Below are 19,024 nucleotides of genomic sequence, written 5' to 3'. Positions count from 1 at the left end.
TCTGCTCAACCACGACACTCACTGAGATTTCACACTCTTGAGTCCATGTGTAAGGGCTGCCACAAATCACCTTTTACTGTTTGGGTTTTTGGTGAGGTGCTGCTTGTGAGCCTGGAGAGTTGGGATGACAGCTACGACTTGTTGTAGGACTGGCACAGTCGCCTACAAACATAAGTACTGTCATCCTTAAAGCAGCAGTCTTGCCTAGAGCAAGAGTCAAACTACGACAATGTAACGTGAATGAACCATTCAACTAGTATGGTGGGTGTCTTTTGTAAAGTGTGTTATGTTGTGGTTATGTTGTGATGTGATGCAATGTTGGATAGTGTGATTTGGAGTTCTACTGTGATGTGTAGGGTTGTGTGCTGTTTGGTAGAAAAGGTATGTTGATGCATTTGATGGTGTGTGTGGGGCGGTGGTACATTTTGCAAATGTGTAATATGGTGTGATACAGTTTGCAACTGGGTGGCCCTGTGTTAGGTATTGTGATAAGGTGCTTTAAATAGTGGCATGGTGTGGTGTGTAGTGAAAAGAATGAATGGATTCTTTGTATCCTTTATTAGTACTCCAGATTATGGGTTACATTTTCATGACACTCTATACAAATTACTGGTGTTTTGTGTGTGCAGAACTGTGCCCTGACACACAGCACCTCTATATATTACTTCAGAGGTTCTGTGCTGCAAATCATTTTATAGTGAGCTGAAAAGGCTCAAATTAGATGCATGGTGTTTTATGCATGTTGTGCATGGTCTGCTGAGTATGGTGTAAGGTGATCTGATGCGTCTTAAGTGGATGCACTAGGAGTGATGAGCTGGGGCAGGAGGGGAAGAAAAAGGTTGTATGTATTAGGGTGTGATGTGATTTTGGCTTGAGTTTTGGTAATTTGCTATGATATTGTACATTGTTGAAGAGTGCATCGTGTTATGGGGTGAGGTAGGTCTTGGGAAGTGAGAAATAGTATGGCATGTGTGATATGGTCTGACAGGTACTAAGTTCAATATTTTGCCGCTGGAGTATAATGAAGAGTGTTGTGACATGATCAGTGGCGTAGCGTGGGGGGTGCAGGGGGGGCCGGCCGCACCGGGCGCAACATCTGGGGGGGGGGGGCATGCTCGCACTCGCGAGTGCTAAAATCCACGGGTTAGGGGGCGCAAATTACTTGCCTTGCCCCGGGTGCTGACAACCCACACTACGCCACTGGACATGATCACGAATATGCTGTGGAGTGGTATTGGGTGCAATACAGTGAATATGATGTTGAGTGATCAGTGGAAGTGTGATGCGGTGAAGTATGGTGCGATGAACTGTGGTGACAATAGTTGTGCATGGGTGTGACATAACGGTGATGATCGATGTGGTGTGCTGTGGCAACATGTGGTAAGGTTTGATTAGGATTACATTTTGTGGTTTTATATAATTAGTATAGTGTGTGAAGGAATTATGTAAGCTGTGTAGGTAGCTCAATTTATCTGAAATGGGTAATGTGTGATATGCCATAGTCGTCAATGAAATGATGGGCTGTTGTATTGTGTGATGTGGTGAACTTGGGGCTAGGGTGATGCGATGTGTGTTATGTGAAGGTAGGTGCTATGAGGGGTTTGGAAGTGGCGTTGGTTCCCTCTGTTGTGAAAGTGAGAGCTATGATATGAAGAGGTGGCGCTGTGTGGTATGACAGCGTAAAGTGTGGTTTGTGTAACTAAATTACGTTAAGCTGTTTTAAAACAGCACAACAGCTGCGTTTTGACTGGACCAATGGCTCTGCTGGAGTTCATTTGCTGATGGTAAGCCGGAGCTAGAGGGTGCCTATTTCCACAGTAATGTTGCTAGTATGTCTCTGTTTTAGTGAATAGTGCCTCACTGCCCCAGTTTCAGTGCCACCCACATTTAATGTCAGTCCCTCTCTTTCCCAGATCCAACTTTTGTGTCATTTAATATACATCACTGTCCTTGAGTCAGTGTGTGTTTCCTTGCCCTGTTTCAGAGAATGTGTTTCCATTTCCATGTACAGGTAAAACTGCATATTTATTTTTAACAAAACTTTAGCGGAATTCTAATATTGGCTGCCAAATTATAGTTGCACTTTTTTTTCATTTCGCTAGGACAGTTGTACAGAATTAGAACATGTGCCTACCTATGAGGGAGAAATTGCCTCCTATTATATATATTGAATACCTCCCACAAGATCTGATCTGTGTCTCTGATTTTCCCACTTTCCTCTAACACAACAATGCCCAGGACCCCCAAACACTCCACTTTTTCGCTTGAAGTGTGTTGCATGTTTGCTGCTCCTATTCCTGCATGCCCACCAACAAATGTGATTAACTTACATGTACATTGGATTTTCCCTATATGTAACTCTTTTTACAGCCTTGAAAAGGTCCAAGCTAATAGGGCTGAAACACGTCCAGTATTTTGTTTAAATAAAAAAGGGATATGACCCATAATCTCCAAACAATAACATTTCGTAGACACGGCCTCAACTTGTATTGGTACTACACAAGTATTTGTACTACAAATCCTGCAACGCTTTACAATCAATCATTATAACACTGATGTCAACTACAAATGGATAACTTTCTAGGTCCTTAACCTCTCTATATTATTTTGAGGCATGTTTTCACTTCTGTAGCCCATGATGTGGTAAGTCCGTGAGCGGATTCACCTGATTGGCTGTTTCTTTGATTTAATTGATAATGTAACATTGATGAGAGTTCATCCTAAATCTTTACTTTTCAGGAATTTTCCGCTGGGACGTTTGTTAGTCTCCAATTAAATCTGAAGCAAACCGGTTGCAGCAAAAGCAACAGAGCGAGGGCAGACTGCAAAGTGCTCCGAAATGGGGTGTGTACCTTCTGTTTCTGTTCTGCGCTCTGTTATATTGAGAATTTCGGCTGGTGTCGTTGTGGTGTGTCGAGGTCTAGCTTTGGCTGTTTCTACCACATCACAAGAATCTGTCGCAATCTTGGCCCTCTCCCTCACCTGTCTCTTGTGCATGTCTAAACACCTTTCCACTCTTGTCAACAACCAGAAACACCTTTAGTCCCCGAAGTTTATGGTTTCTCACATAACGAGTGTGCTGGATGCCCGAAAGTGTTGCTGTCCAGGCCTCTGCCTTCCCAGTGACCGGAGCTCGTGCAGGTGGCTGAGTCCAGTACCGTGATCGCCTCAGTGCTTAATTTGTGCTTGTTGTTTCCGGTGCTGAGCCGGGGCTTATTCTTCTGCCTCAAGCATTTGCTGCAACCAAAAAACACACATGGGAAAGACGGAGGAAGAGAAAAGCATCACTAAGGGAGAATGCAGAAAGCTGCAAGAGTGAGATGAAGAGGCATGGAGTGGCCGCTACCTCAGTATTTCGTGTTCGCACATTTAATTGCAGCAGCCACATGTTTAAGAGGAGGGCTTTGGGCACCGGCACCTTTTTATTTACAAGTTAAGCACTGGGTCGCCTCCTACTGCCCCCTATTCCATCGCAGCAGAGCTTCTGCACTACATTTCACCAGAAGGGGCTGGAACGTAAAGGCAGAAATCACCACCACAGAAATAAGCAACCTACATTAATAAGTACAAAAATGTAAGATAGAACATAACCATGGATGAACCCCAACACAACATAGCATGTATTGAAATTACTAAATAGCAAAATACTTTTACCACAGAAGTGCTGCATTATGCCACATAATTAGCTCTTTCTTATTGTACGATTCATACAACTGACACGTTTTTCTCCTCTATTGCGGCATAATTCTTGGGGCCCTGCTATTATCCCACATTATCGGTGGAATTGCTATTATATGCCTTATTTTACTGATAATACCTTGCCCTGGGAAAATGTGCGCAGTGGGTGTCCTTCACTCATCCACTGTCGGCCTGTACCCCCCGAAATAATCATTGTGTTACCAGCTGACAAGCTGATCAACCAAAACCTGGACTGCTCAGTCATCATCCTTTATAGTGGTTGGCTCAATGCTAAGGATAGCAACTAGTTCTAGAATCCTACTAGCAAATGAACACCCATGCCACACATCTTACCTAAACTCCTGGAATTGTCATGACTACATGACAAGCCCTATTTCCTCCTCTCTTGACAAATGGATGGCGGAATAATTACAACACGCCATACTTTTTATAGAGTCAGTAAACTACACAATCATACACATACTCTACCTTTGCTAGTGCCAGTCATGGAAACTCACAAGCAGCAAAACCTTCCACGCCTAAAATTCCATGGGTTAAAGAACTAGAAAATAATCCCTTGGGGCATCTAAAGACAACCAGTTGATCTAGATTTCATAATTTCTACACACTGATGTTTAGTAGAGAAGCTTTGTTATCGACGTAGAACCTTCTTCAGACTTTCCTTTGATCTGGTTCAATCAAACAACGTTCTGAAATAAGCAGCTTTGCTTCTGGGTAAGCTAATTTAACCTGCTTCAGACTTCCTAGATCGCTGCAGGCGTCTTAACTGTGCTAGTTTCAAAACGTAAGTATTGCATTAGGTACACACAATCGAAATAATATATTAATTCTGGATCTCGGTAATCCAGGCAACCAAAGTGTTTGTGCACTGACATGCATCCCACGAAAACTTGCCTTATCAATCCTTCACTCTCTGTGCCCACAATGAGCTTTTAATTTGGTGCCAAACATTCGCAATAGCCAATCATGGACCAGCGTTAGACTTACCTTGGGGTTTGCCCTCTCCTTCTCCAAAAGTGTTATCAATTGGCCAGACTTAAAATACGTAGCACTTGGAACGCCATCTTTCAACCTTTATGAACTTTCACACAGCAACATGTCTGATGCTGTGCTAGAGACTGTAAGCATCTTAAAGGAAAGAGTTCTATGCTGCCCATATCACAATTCACATCACAGAGTGTGACACAACCTTAGCATCTTCTTCTGCTACTGAAATAAATGCTTGGATGCTCCACAGTATCCCGATCATGTCATCAAAGCCCAAACAGCACAGACTCAGCTACTGCTTGAAAGGAAAATTGCAATACTACACCAGATTTGTCCCCAGTTGTAATCTCGGCAGCAGTACATTTCTTTTTTTTGTTTGCTATCCTTTGCTCTTCATAGCTAGTCCTTTGTTTTATGTTTTGCTCTCTTGCCCACCATACTGTATTTCTTTTCAGGGTCGGGATTCACTATGCCTGCAGAGTGCCCATTCTCTGACCTCCCTGCTACCTTTTCGTTGTCTCTCTTACGTTCTGTCCTTTCTGCCTTCCCGACGTGACTATTTCATTGAAGTGTGGACCACAACTCTGACTCATAGTGCGCCTGCTCCTTGATTCCCTGGTCCTTCACCTACTCTTGTTTGAATCTTCTCTGGTGGCCTAGTGGTCCATGCTTCCCAGATGAACAACAACTGTACACCAGTGATGCTTGGTAGCAGCCCCTTTTTGTATAGACCATTTGGGTAGCCTGAAGGTCTCATGGGATTGCTTGATTTACTACATGGTATTGCTGGGGGTACACCATATTAGAAGAAGCACACCTGACGCAATGGTTGTCAAAGAGTGTAAAATGTCCCTATTCTCTTGCAAGTTCTATAACAGCCAGCAGGGTTGTTAACTTCTAATGTGTCATAACCGCGGATCCAGCCTTTTCACCTCCAGTTCAAGACTATGTCCCTGCCAAATTTAAACTGTGATATTAAAAACATGACTAGGTCTTAAATACACAACAACAATAGCCATGAGCACTCTAAAGTGGAAAAAATACAACCTCCCTATTACCCTTGAACACTCCAACATGTCAAAAACCCCAGCAGTGTCCACGTGTGGCAAGGAGCTGTAAAACAAACTCAGAACAACACTCCATGGTATAGATCGCAAACAACCTGACTCAGTAATCATCTGGAAGTAATAAACCAAACAGATGTATACTACAAAAAACATGCAGGATACTTTGTGGGTTTTACTACTAGCCTCTCTCTTTCCCAAAATATGCAACTGTGATCCACTTCTATACTTCACTGGAAATGGGTCTTTTCCACGCTTTCAAATCTGCTTTCAAATCTGTGTCCAGCTTCTCCGGCTATTTTCCTTCCTCTGTTTTCAAATTATCTTCTACCGCTCCCCATGTGCTTCTCACCCCATCCCTGCCACACATGTATTGCAGAATTAACATCTGTCTGTTAATGTGGCTGCAGTGACTAACTTGTCTCTTTTAATCCTTCTAAACTTGTTCCAAATTGTTTTTAGAAATGCCTCCTGCAAGCTGCTCCTTCTCTCACATTCTCCATCTGGCTCTCTCTCTTCTTCTACCCCAGTACCCCCAACTTTTATAGTCTTTCAAAACCATATCGAAAATGCTGCTATCCCCATTTCCCCTGTGGTTCTTGAAGTTAGTTTCATTGTTCACTCAATATGTTTGTCTTCCTTTCTCAGAGGGAAATAAACTGCACCGCCTGCTTTAAGTTTGAAACATATGATGAAATGGTCTTACCCCCATTTGTGGACTGTTTGCCGGTACATCATCTAAAGAAGGTATGCATGCAACTGCTGATGTGGCATAGACTATGTATACTAAGAGTTATTTAGATAGAATATTGAGAACACAAACATCGTGGAGCAAAATATTGTGTCAAGAATATCGAAGACAAAGATATCCTGATGGTAAGCTTCTATAGGTAAGCAACGTTTTACTATAAATAACTCTGCATATATGTTCATTGTGATATATATTCCTTGATGATATATATATATGTTGAGTTAAGAATAGTAAATCTATATTTATCTACTTGCACTTACCTTTTCAACATTTTGGTTGTCAATATTTTTGACAGTGTTCTGTCTTTTCAATATTTTTGTTTCTGAAATTCTGTGAGTGATAGGTTTTTCAATATCAGGTCGTCAGGCACTGCACTGAGACACAGTATCATATGATGTCTGCGGCAACAACATGCATAAACATACTGATGACTGATGCCATGGTTGCCATCTTGCTGTCACCTGGTACGCAGTGTAAGGTCGGTCCACTATTGCTCTGTCTCCTTACCAACAAAATGTTTTGAGGGAGTTATGACAACTGTTCTCTGAAAGGCAAAGTCACACAGTGAAATAGCTGTTTCACTATTCTCCAGCAATTGAAGTAAATTTGAGAAGTCGTCTCTTTATTATGGCTTTGCATTATTTAGGATTTCCACACCAGAGATTACAATATCTGTAAAACACATAAATGTATTGAATCCCAGCAAGCACATATTTATTTTCTAGGTAGTCGTGATAGTCAAAAAATGACCACACCCATGGACAAAACCTCCTGGGTGTGGGGTCATTAATTATTCGTTTTTCAAAGACAAGCTCCCAAGTTTGGCAGACGACTGTCAAAATCGACAGCGACCATTCATCAAACGTTTATGGTGGCAGTTCGCTGAAGATACAGAGATCACAGATGGACCAGTGGAAATTTGTAAATATTTCTATCTAACAGGGTAATGTCCTCCACCACCATGACGGACAGACTAAATACAGCAAAAGTATGAATCATGTCCTAAGTATTTGTTACATCTGGTTTGACTTAGGAAGCATATTAGAATATATAAGGAGAATTGAGTAGTAGACGATCAGCAGGACACTTGATATTAGGGGCAAGAAAGCCTTTGATTAGAAATGAAAATTCTTTCCTGGGGTATATGTTAAAAAGTTTTGAGACGAAGGCAAAATCAGTGTCCCAGAACCTGCAACTGATTTACAGTGGAAAATTAGATGAGCAGGTCTCCGATTTCTTTATTGTAATTCTAACATGAGAGGCTTCCTAGGATTTTCAAGGTGTGTAGACATGAGGGGGTCCAGTAGGCTCTGTGTATTAGCCAAAATTTGGCTTGGAAAAGTACATGTGAAATTTTACATGAAGTGAGTGATTTCTAAATAGCTTTCCAATCTTCTGCCTCAGGTGTGGGGGTTAGAGGAGTGAGTGTCCCAGTTATCTTTTTGTTGTTTGCTTTCGATGTTTTAGGTTGTAGTAAGTGATAGTATTTAGAAACCTGGTAGCCTAGCATGTTAAATTTGTAGATGAGTGATGGAAGGACCGGTTTTCTGTAGTGGTGTTTAGATTTGGTAATGGTAGCCTTAATTTTAAGGACGTTGTATAATTCCTGATCTGCTAACTGATATTGTGTTTGTAAGTTAGAGAAGGGACAAAAGAGATTTTCTGGAGCCTAGTTGTTGTGGGAAGAAGATGTCTTTGGTGATACATGGTTCTCAATACAGAGTACGGCCTCCGTATGTGATGTTCGGGTTATGCCAGATAGAGGCTAGGTTGGAGAGTTTCATTCATGAAGGTAATTTTTTGTCTATGACTAATAGGGCGTTTCTAGTGTTATTGAGTATGTACATGGAAGTGGTGAGGTGTTTGCCTTTGATGCTGAGTAGAGTTGCAGGGTCTAAGTTGCTTAAATGGCTCTCTCAACTTCCAGCCAAGAAGGAATGCAGTGGTCAGTAGTATGAAACCAGTATGATCCTTGTTTGGCTAAAAAGGCTGTGTGATAGTCTCTAAAATTGGTGAGATTATCGTCTCCCAGTGTATTGGGCAGGCAAAGATATTCAGTGCTATTCTAGCTTTTTTACCTTGCCAGATAAAATTTGTGATTCACTTATCTAATTCACGGTGGAAGTCGTCTGAGAGTAAAAGAGGTAGCATACTGATTAAGTAGTTAAGTGATCATAATTTTTATAGTTTCAATTCAACCCCACCAGGTGATGAATTTGTTGTGAGCAGTTTTCTAGTAGGTTTGATGTTTTTTGAAGGGTGAGTTTTTCATTGTGTTTTATAGTGTCTATCAGGTCAGATCCAAATTTGATGCCTAAGTATATGATATAATGGGGTTGCAAAGATAGGCCTGAGTCACGTAATATGTCCCACATGCCATAGAAATTGAATGATTTAACTTCTGACTTGTCCCTGTTCAGTTTATAACTAGACACTTTCGATCTGCAGTTAAGACAATCACCTGTAACTGGAAGACCACTCATAAGGCTTCATTCCGTACCTGGGTAAATTGAGAATCTCACATTAGAGGTGCTGATAATGTTGCTCTATAACGTTCCCCCTGGAAACCACAACATAGACCCTTATTTTAACATCAGTGGTATATACCGCCTACCGCCGCAGTGACGGCCGCCAACATACCGCCACCGCGGCTACCATCCGTCTGCCATATAATGAGCACTGCCTGACTTCCACCACAATAAGAGTGGAAATCCAGCAGTGTTCATGGTGGTGGACGGTGGTAAGCTGGCGCTGCTACCACCAGCATCGCCACGCCAGTAGAACACCGCCAGCCATATTATGACCAGTAATAGGGCCTGGCGGTGTTCTGCTGGTGGGGCACTGCTGGTAGTAGCAGCGCCGCTTCCCGTTCCCTGCCGGAAGACCTCCTCGATCAAGGTAAGTCAGGCTTCCGACAGGGGAGGGGGTGGGAGGGTGAGGGGTGTTGTGTGTGTGTGTGTCTGATTGTGTGCATGAATGTCTGAGTGTGTGCGTGTGAATGTGTCAGTGTGTGTTGTTTGCAAGGGTGTATGCGTGTGAGTGAATGCCTGTAAGAATGGTGAAGTGAGTGCGTGTCTGCATGTCAGTGTGATTGTGTGTAAGAATGTGTGTGAGCATGTCTGGAAGTATGCATGAATGAATGCGTGTATGTCAGTGTGTGAATTAATACATGTATGTTTAGTGAAAGTGAATGGGTGTATGCCTGGTGCATGTGGGTGTCTGTGTGCGTGTATGGAGGGAGGGGGTGTGGGGTTAGGGGTGCTATGACTGTAGTGGGGGAGGGGGTGATGTGTGCATGTGGCTGAGGGAGGTGGGGTCATTTGTGTGGTGTGTGAATGTATGGGGGTGAGTGAGTGGATCGGAGGAAGGTGAAGGTTAGTATGTGTATAGGGTGCGTGGGGGGTGGGTTTGGATGGAGGCGGGTAGGGGTATCAAGTGAGTATTGGAGGAGGGTGGGGGAGCCGCCTAATGGTGACAGGGAAAGAATTTCCTGTCACCAGTAGGGCCTACCGCCATGGTTTTCACTAACGCTACGAAAAGCATGGTAGTAGGCTGGTTCATAATGCCATGGGCAGTACTATGCCGGTCGCCGGGCTAGAGATAGATATCTCCGGCCCAGCGGCTCATACCGCCAATCTCATAATGTGGCTGTATGTACCGCCAGCCTGTTAGCGGTCATACTGCTACATTATCCCTGGCAGTCAGAAGACCACCAGGGAAATAATGAGGGCCATAGTTCTATGTGGAAAACCGTAGATAACTACTTCGCTTTTAACAAACCACCGTAAACTGATGGTCGTTTATTATGAACGATATAGATTATTCAAACAACGTGATTGAACTTTTCAATTTCTCCTTGTATCTTCTCTTTTTTATTTTTGCTGCATTCCTTTATGTGTTAAACTCAACAACTTACCCACTCTCATGCTTTGTATGCAACGATATATACATTGTTTACATTAACACATCTTCCCTCCTTGAGTGACAAGTGATCTATGTTCCATATCGAATCATATTGTTCCTTTTTTCTATTTATTTAAAGATTTGCTTTGTTCCTGTTATGTTCTAAAATTAATAAATAACATTTTCAAATAAAAAATAATATATACTGCATAAAGTACCCCAAAACTGTTCTGTAAAACATCCTTTGTAATTTTCTGTAAAATATATTATTTTCTAAATCTTGCTCAGTTTGACATTTATCCACTCTCTGACAGATGTACTGTATGGCACATCTGTTACCAACAGTTGCAGCAGTTCGAGTTCTAATAACACACTGAATATATAGAAACTAAGGCGGCGCGGTTACCGCCGAATGACCGCACTGCGGTCAAAAGACCGCGGCGGTCATTCCAACTTTCCCACTGGGCCGGCGGGCGACCGCCAAAAGCCCCTGCAACGAGGAAGCCGGCTCCGAATGGAGCCGGCGGAGTTGCAGGGGTGCGACGGGTGCAGTGGCACCCGTCGCAATTTTCACTGTCTGCAAAGCAGACAGTGAAAATCTTTGTGGGGCCCTGTTAGGGGGCCCCTGCACTGCCCATGCCAGTGGCATGGGCAGTGCAGGGGCCCCCAGGGGCCCCACGACACCCGTTCCCGCCATCCTGGTTCTGGCGGTGGACACCGCCAGAAACAGGCTGGCGGGAAGGGGGTCGGAATCCCCATGGCGGTGCTGCAAGCAGCGCCGCCATGGTGGATTCCCTGGGCCAGGGGAAAACCGGCGGGAAACCGCCGGTTCCCCTTTTCTGACCGCGGCTTTACCTCCGCGGTCAGAATAGCCCAGGAAGCACCGCCAGCCTGTTGGCGGTGCTTCCGCCGCCCTCCGCCATGGCGGTCATGGACCGCCAGGGTCAGAATGACCCCCTAAATATTTTGTAGTTGGCCCATAACTCAAACTTGCTCTCCCACCTCTGGTCTTAGGAAGCCTCCTTATTGCTGTTCTCCGGGATACAGTAATATTTATTTGAAAACAAAATCAAATGCATCAACATTATATCTTAGACAAATTGGATGAGGTTCCTGTTCTATTTTGTTATTTTCAGAATTGAGACCATTATTAATAAGGGGTCTTTAATTATCGTGTTGCTCACTGTATTCTTCATGGCTTAAACTCTACCAATGCCAGTATGATTCAATTTATAAACACAACGACAAAGGGCTAACTGTGGAAATCGGCCGCAGGCTAATCTTTCTCACAGACGACGGATACCCTGTCCACCAAGCCGTCAGTCCATTATCCTCATTTTGAGACAGACAAACTTACGTCATTGCCTCCATCAACAGAAAAATTCCTCTGAAGTAAGTGCAGTCAGAAAAGGGACATTACACCCCCTGCCCTATTCTGCGTGGATGGTGTAATATATTTTTCCCATCTCTCACTGAAAGGAGGAAGATGATGGAGAGGGAGAGAAAAAAATAATTAACCTTACATCCTAGGAGAAAACTCCCAGACGGGGGCATTAATGTTTTGTTTCTCAAAAATAAACTCCAGTTTTGGAACTTCATTTCAGAAAAACAAAAACGTTTGAAAAGTTTGGTGGACAGCAGTCAAGACCGATGGGAGGCGTCTATCAAACATTTTTCACAGTAGAAAGGAACTGCTTAGACAGCTGTTCCTTTCAATGTACAGAGATGGCAGCTAGGCTGGCAGTCAAATCGCTAAATATAGTAGACGGTAGTCCATCCAGTTGGTGAAATTAATGTGTCCCCACCCTGAGGAACTGTGCCCCGTCCGCCAAACCATAAATCGGGTCCAAGTTTCCTATGGTTTGTCATTTATTGGACTATGTGTTTTTGTTGACAGGAGAGAAAAGGCATGAGAGCAAAGGCCTGCAAACAGATAGAGCAGAAAGACGAGAGTGGACTGGGTTTCCCAGGAGTCTTCAGCTTCTCAAAATCCAACGTTTGAGCCTCTTCTGCAACACAGGTACACTGCAAACAGCATGTGGAGAAGTAGAATGATCACAGAAAAAAAGGAATGCATTGTAGGGTAGAGCAAGGTGAAAGTTAAATCAGAAATAAAATGTGCTGGCAAAAGACAGACTATCTAGGAGATCATGATCATGTGCAGATTAAATGCATCCATGAAGAAACCTTTCCTGAGAATAAAGGCAGAAATAGGGAATGTTTGGAGCCCACACCACAACAGATACTTTTGAGAGGTTGCCCTGAAAGTCCAAAGATAAAGGAATATGAAGAATGGTATTCATTACTGAAATGGGTGGAGAGAGAAATTAAATCACTTCAGATATAACTGAAAAAAGAAATAGAGAATATGGGCTAAGTGTTTGTAGAGATTACTGAAAGTAGGATAGAAATTAAAAGATGAACCAGAATTTGTATATAAAATAGGGTGAGGAAGAAGGCAGCGGGAAAGTCATGAGGGAATAATTGATTGAAGTGGCTGCAGTGAAATCATAGGAGCAGACAATACAAAAATGGGGTGAGATGTTACAAGACAAGAGAGCAAAATTGGAAACAAAAAACACTTCTTGCAAAAAATTATTTTATTCGCAATATATAACAAATGTCCAGCAAAATTATGAACGTTACAAATCATGTCAAGTAAAAATTTAAAACCAGAGCATGCTGGCTGGTATTTGCAAATTGAGAGGTTGTGGATATTTAGATACCATGGGAGGGAGTCAACTGGCTCTGCCCTGGGTGTCTCCTAGGTTCTAAATTTGAGGTTAAAAGAGGGCTGATCCCCGTGGCATATTTATTCTAGGATGTGTGAAGGAAGGTAAGAATTCATATAAAAAATATTTCAAGGGAAAATTACAAAAAAAGGTTTATTTGTGACATTTTACTCTAATGAGGAAACAAGTAACAGAAGAAAGAATGAGTTATTTGGGCAGGAAATAGAACAGTTGCAGAAAAGGGAAGCAGAGCTGAAGGAGAGACAGCTTTCAAAATGAAAACAGGGAGTGGTGATTGAAGGAGAAACATCAGAGGTTATAGGAAATGACCAATCATTGTACAGGGGGAAATAAAAAGAAAACAGGAAGAAAAAAAGAAGATATCAGAGATAAGAGGGCAATTACTGAAAATCTCATAGGACTAGTCTGAAAGCCAGATGACCTATTGTGCAATGGGCACGCATTGAAGGTACAACAGGAAGTAGAGAAGATAATATAGGATAAGGTGAAGGTGAAGGCAGAGTGGATAACAAGGGAAGGCGAAGTGATAATTGAATGAGAAAGTGGGGGGGATTAAGGCTGAGAAAGTGAAATGTATGGAAGAAAGTACAGGAAAATATAAAAAAGAAAGAGGACAGATCATCTGGGCACAAAGAGAATTGGTACGGAGGTGAATATACAGGAGGAGTTCAAAAGCATAATGTAGAAAAAGTAGCTATAATAGAGGTAGAAGAGAACACGTTACATGAGGAAAACTACACTATAAGAGAACAGCTAGAGTGGAGATCATAGAAGAAGGATGAGGAAGAGAAATTATGGGAGGAGATAGATACGAGATTTTAAGGAGAAGAAGAGTGTTGCAGGAGAGGGAGGAAATTGAGAGATTGCATGTTGAACAAGGAGGGAGAATATACCAAGAACAGAACGAAGAGTAGGAGCAAGAAGGAACAAGATTCCCGAGAAAGAATGAGACTTAGTAGATTTGATTATAGAGATAACGGGACTGGGTGAATGTAAGAGGAAGGAGTTGCAGAATGGCATTTTGATAAGTCACAGATTTTGGTCTGATCAGAAAGGAAATAACACAAATGTATGTATTGTAAATAAAACTACTGAATAGATCCCACAGTTCCCTGGCCCTTCTCATGTACAATGTGAGACTGAGTTAATGAATATTCTTTTACCAGTTCCGAATTTCACAATGGTATGAAGTATTCACACTTATAGCTCTGTTTTGACCTGGTGCCATCTCCTGTGTGGGAGTAAAAATTAAACATGACTTTGCCTCGTTGTTCCTGTGGGTCAATTGAGCCAGTGAGATAGTTCAGATTGCGCAGATCAATGTGTACCATTCAGTCTACAGGTTTCAATCGGAAAAAGATAGCTCAGTGGAGTCTTGCACTGGCTCCAGTTATCAGTATGAACCCCACAGAGTACACATTATAATCTAAGCCTGAGTGATCAAAGATTTCAACCTTCTCTTGCTAGTAAACTGGGCACTGGAATAGGTACTTTATAAATGGTCAATTCTATAAATACTATTTATGTATTTTCTTTCCTCTAGGCCATTCCAACAGCTCAGGAAAGTGGGAACCATCCCCATGAAGCATGTCTGCTGATATCCCACTAAGAGCAGCAAAGTCTTGGAACATCTCATGTTGTCCTTGTCTCAAGCATGTCTTCCTGCTTCCATAACTCTCCTACTGTTAGATGTATAACTTAAGAAATGAGCCTCCTGCCCAGTGCTCATCAAAGCTTTCCTAATTTTTTCTCTTGAATAAACCCTAAGAATCACCCTATTTGTGAGTCAGTGTGTGTTCATTCAGATGTGACAATGTGTGAAGGAACCATAACGGGAGAACTGACCTGCAATGAGCATTTGAGGTCCAGATTCACAAAACATTTTTAAGAGCAGTTCTACAGTCCTAAAAAGTGACGTTTATGAGTCGTATTCCTTAAGCTTCACTCATAGGAACTGAGATTGAAAAATGTCCATCCATAAATGCCACTTGTGACAGGGGAAACCCCGTGGTTATGTTTGGGAATAGGGATGACGTATTGGGTGATTTGATAGGGGGGGGCAGTGGAGTAGCAACTGGGAATGTTCGGAAATCACACAAAGTCATACCTCTGTAAAATGAAAGAGTATGTGTGCCATTATGATATTTTCTTCTAACTTGAGAAAAAACTTGGTGCCATCTGTGAAAATGTGATAGCCAATTGTGATGGTATCGAGGATAAGCAGCGCTAATCCAGGCTGTACATGAAAGAAATAAGTTTTACGGACTTAACTGTAGACGTAGGTTAGATTTTGGTGCATTAGACTTTGCCTAGAATAAGCAAATAAAATTGAATTGAATTAAGGACTGATCTATGGCATTGATTAGGGCAAATGTTCCTACTTTAGCTTGAGGGGTATAGTTTTTAATAAAAGATTAAAACTATGAAAGTGCTGTTCCACTATGGCAGTTTGTATGTTTGTGAAAGCCTAATTTTGCACATATGTGTATTTGTTAAAAAATGACTGCGAGTGATGTAGTCAACTTGTGTGGGTCACAGATACCCTCAAACCCACCCCTTGATTAGCTTCCTCTTTTTTCATTTATAAATTCAATATCCGCTGCCCTTAACAAAACCCTTTTCTCTTTTCTTACAGGTATATATTTATAATTACTTTTTGGAAGACTGTTTGCCACTGATCATGAGTTGAAAGAAGATAGTCTACCACAGTCCATCGAACCCCGCAAAGGCATTTTGTAGCATTTAGACATTCTCCTGAGTGAGAACTGCCTCTTTCCATGTTTCTCCACTCCATCCTCATTTTTTAGGAACAGCCATTGGAATGCAGACAGTGTGCATTTCGAACCTAAATGCCAAGTCAATTTACCATTATCAGTCCCCCATTTTCTCAGTGCTTGTCCTTTCAATTTAACACATTGTACATTGACATCTTCATCCATTCACTTGTTCACAATCCACGGATCGTTAATGCTCCCTCTTTTCTCCATAATTATGTTGAATTGCATAAGGAATGAGTGGGACTGTCAAAATATGTACTAGCCTATTCACGGCGTGACAGACAAAAGTCCTGACCATATGCCAATAAGAAGACATTTTAGAGTATGTGTTGAGTGTGTGTTTTGAAAAAAATAAAGTTTAAGGTGACATTACAGTTACATGTTGAAATGAATTAAAAATATATTAAAAATAAAAAAACACTGAAATTCACTAGCGAGCTGTGTTCCCATTCACTTATGACATCACATATTACATCTCTTATGACATCATTGATGATATGTCAAATGTCATCATTAATGACATCACAGATGACGTGATCCATGCTACTGCTCCTCAAATGTTGGTTTATCAATGTTTTTTTGGTTTTCAAACATTGGCTTTTAACTCATATCAATACTTTAACCTTTGGTTTTCATTGAAGTTTTTTTTTTTTTAACATAACCAAAGATCATATTACTATATCTAACTATAACGTCTTTTTACCGTTTTGTTTTCAATGAATATCTTGTTTTTGTAACATAACCAAAGAACGTATGACTATAACTAGCTGTAATGTCACTTTAACCTTTGATTTTCAGTAAGTTTCCTGTTTTTTTTCACATAACGGAAGGCTAAATTACAATAGCTAACTATAATGTCACTTTAAACTTTGCTCTGTTCAGTGAATTTCTCTTTGTTAATGAGAGGTTAGAACATATTTCTACACCTAACAATATTGTTAAGGTTATTTGATCATAGTCTGCCAACACCCTCACTGTGCACAGCATCAAACATGGGTAGCAGGGTGTTGGGGCAGGCCCACCCTTACGGGTGCTGAAACCTTCCCTGTGCAACTTGCCTTTCATAGTAAGCTTGCTGCCCATGCCCGTGTTACCTTCCTACCTTCCTTCCATTCACTGTTTCTATGCCCCTGCCCTATCCCTCTTGCCCTCCATGATCACCTTGCTGCCTTTGCCCATTCCAGGCCACCAACTGTGGTCAGCTTCCTTCCCTTTCACCTGTACCCTTCCTGCCTGCCCTCTATTCGATATGTGTGTCCCTGCCCCATCCCTCCTGACCTCCTTGGTCAGCTTACTGCCCCTGCTCATCTGGCCTGCCCTCTGTGGTCAGCATGCTGCCCCTGCCCCCTCCTGCTTGCCTTCTGTTCTTACTGTGAATGCTCCTGCCCCCCCTCCCCGCCTGCCCTCTGTGGTTCGCTTGCAGAGACTGCCCACTTCAGCCTGCCCTTCATGGTTATGTTTCTAACACTGCTCCATCCCCTCTTCAAATAAATCTCTTTATCTTTGTGAATGCCCCTGCATCCTCCCTCCTGCCCTCCTCACTTGGCTTACTGCCTGCTCATTCTAGGCAGCTCTCTGCGGTCAGCTTGCTGCCATAGCCCATTGCAGACTGTACACCATGGTCAGCTTATTGCCCCTGCCTCTCCCTCTTGTTCTCTGTGGACCGGTGTGCTGCCCCTGCCCACCTCATCTGCTCTCTGTTGCCTGTGTGCTGCACCTCCCTTCCTCTGCCATCATGATGTGTTGCACCACTCCTGCCCCTCCCTCCTGCACCATGGGTCCTTTCTCCCGCCCCTGCTCCTCCCACAGGCACTCTGTTGTTGTGCAGCCCATGCCCCCTGTAATCCATGTGCTGCTTCTGCTCTTTCCTCCTGCTCTCCGTGGTCTGTTGTGCTGCCCCCCCCCCAACCTACCCTCCTTGGTTGATGTGCTGCCTCGACCCCTCTCTTCTGCACTCAGTGGCTGGTAGTTTAGAAAAGCTGGCCTGGTTTGTGGTGGGTACCAGAGGTACTTACACCTTATACCAGGTCCAGTGATCCACCTTACTGAAATGTAGGCAGTGTCTAGCAGCTTAGGCTGTCTAGGGGTAGCTGTAGCAGAGCAGCCAAGGCAGAACTAGGAGACATGGAAAGCTCTTTCAATACCACTATAGTCACACAGTACTTATACACAACAAAAGACAATACTCAGTATTACCAAAAATAAAGGTACTTTATTTTAGTGACACAAGCCAAAAATATCTTCGAGGCAATACTCCTTCTGGAGGTAAGTATTATGCACAATATATACACTAGTAACCAAAATCAGGTACATAAACAGTCATAGAATAATGCAAACAGTGAAAAACACAATAGATTGCAATGGGCCTAGGGGCAACACAAACCATATACTAAAATAGTGGAATGCGAAAATCGGATTCCCCCCTAGGCAAGTGTAGTGTGTAGAGGGGCAAATGGAGTGTAAGAAAACACCACAGGTAAGTAAAGTACTCCACCCCAGAGGCCAGAAAAACATGAGTAAAGTACAGCAAGTTTCCTCAGAACACACTAGAAGCCGTGGTGAACGATTATGCAAGAACCAAGTAAGACTGCAAGAAACCAACCATGGATTCCTGGACTTGAAGACCTGTGAAGAGGGGAGACTAAGGGGGTTATTACAACTTTGGAGGAGGTGTTAATCCGTCCCAAAAGTGACAGTAAAGTGACGGATATACCACCAGCCATATTCCGAGTCCATTATATCCTATGGAACTCGTAATACGGCTGGTGGTATATCCGTCACTTTACCGTCACTTTTGGGATGGATTAACACCTCCTCCCAAGTTGTAATAACCCCCCAAGTCTAGATGTCGATGAAGAGTCCTGGAAAAACAGGAGTCCCTGCCAACCTGGAAGAAGGTGCAAATGTGGATTTCCCGGTTGGAAGAAAAGTACAGAAATGCACAAAAGAAGATAGCTGCAGGTTACTGCTTCGTGCAAGAGATGTCCCACATCGAGTCGTTGGCTGCAGACTATTTGCGCTGCTGGATTCCGCCAACAATCCTTGGTTCACACAAGAATGCATTTTGCGCCAAAGAGGAGCTGCCTGGAT

The 19,024-nt window shown here is 42.7% G+C and overlaps 1 protein-coding gene across 1 annotated transcript in view; it reads left to right on the top strand.

Annotated features, from left to right (window-relative positions):
* RARRES2 (retinoic acid receptor responder 2) overlaps positions 1–14,951 on the top strand; it is a 37,231-nt gene extending 22,280 nt beyond the window's left edge. The window contains exons 2-5 of the mRNA XM_069209230.1: positions 2,740–2,844; positions 6,399–6,497; positions 12,302–12,424; positions 14,701–14,951. Of these exons, the coding sequence (XP_069065331.1) occupies positions 2,740–2,844; positions 6,399–6,497; positions 12,302–12,406 (309 nt within the window). The 3' untranslated portion in view covers positions 12,407–12,424; positions 14,701–14,951. The remainder of the gene's footprint in view (positions 1–2,739; positions 2,845–6,398; positions 6,498–12,301; positions 12,425–14,700) is intronic.
* The last annotated feature ends 4,073 nt before the right edge of the window (positions 14,952–19,024 follow it).

Source organism: Pleurodeles waltl, chromosome 10, assembly GCF_031143425.1.
Source record: "Pleurodeles waltl isolate 20211129_DDA chromosome 10, aPleWal1.hap1.20221129, whole genome shotgun sequence".
Lineage (NCBI taxonomy): Eukaryota > Metazoa > Chordata > Amphibia > Caudata > Salamandridae > Pleurodeles > Pleurodeles waltl.
This window is presented reverse-complemented; position numbering and strand designations above follow the sequence as displayed.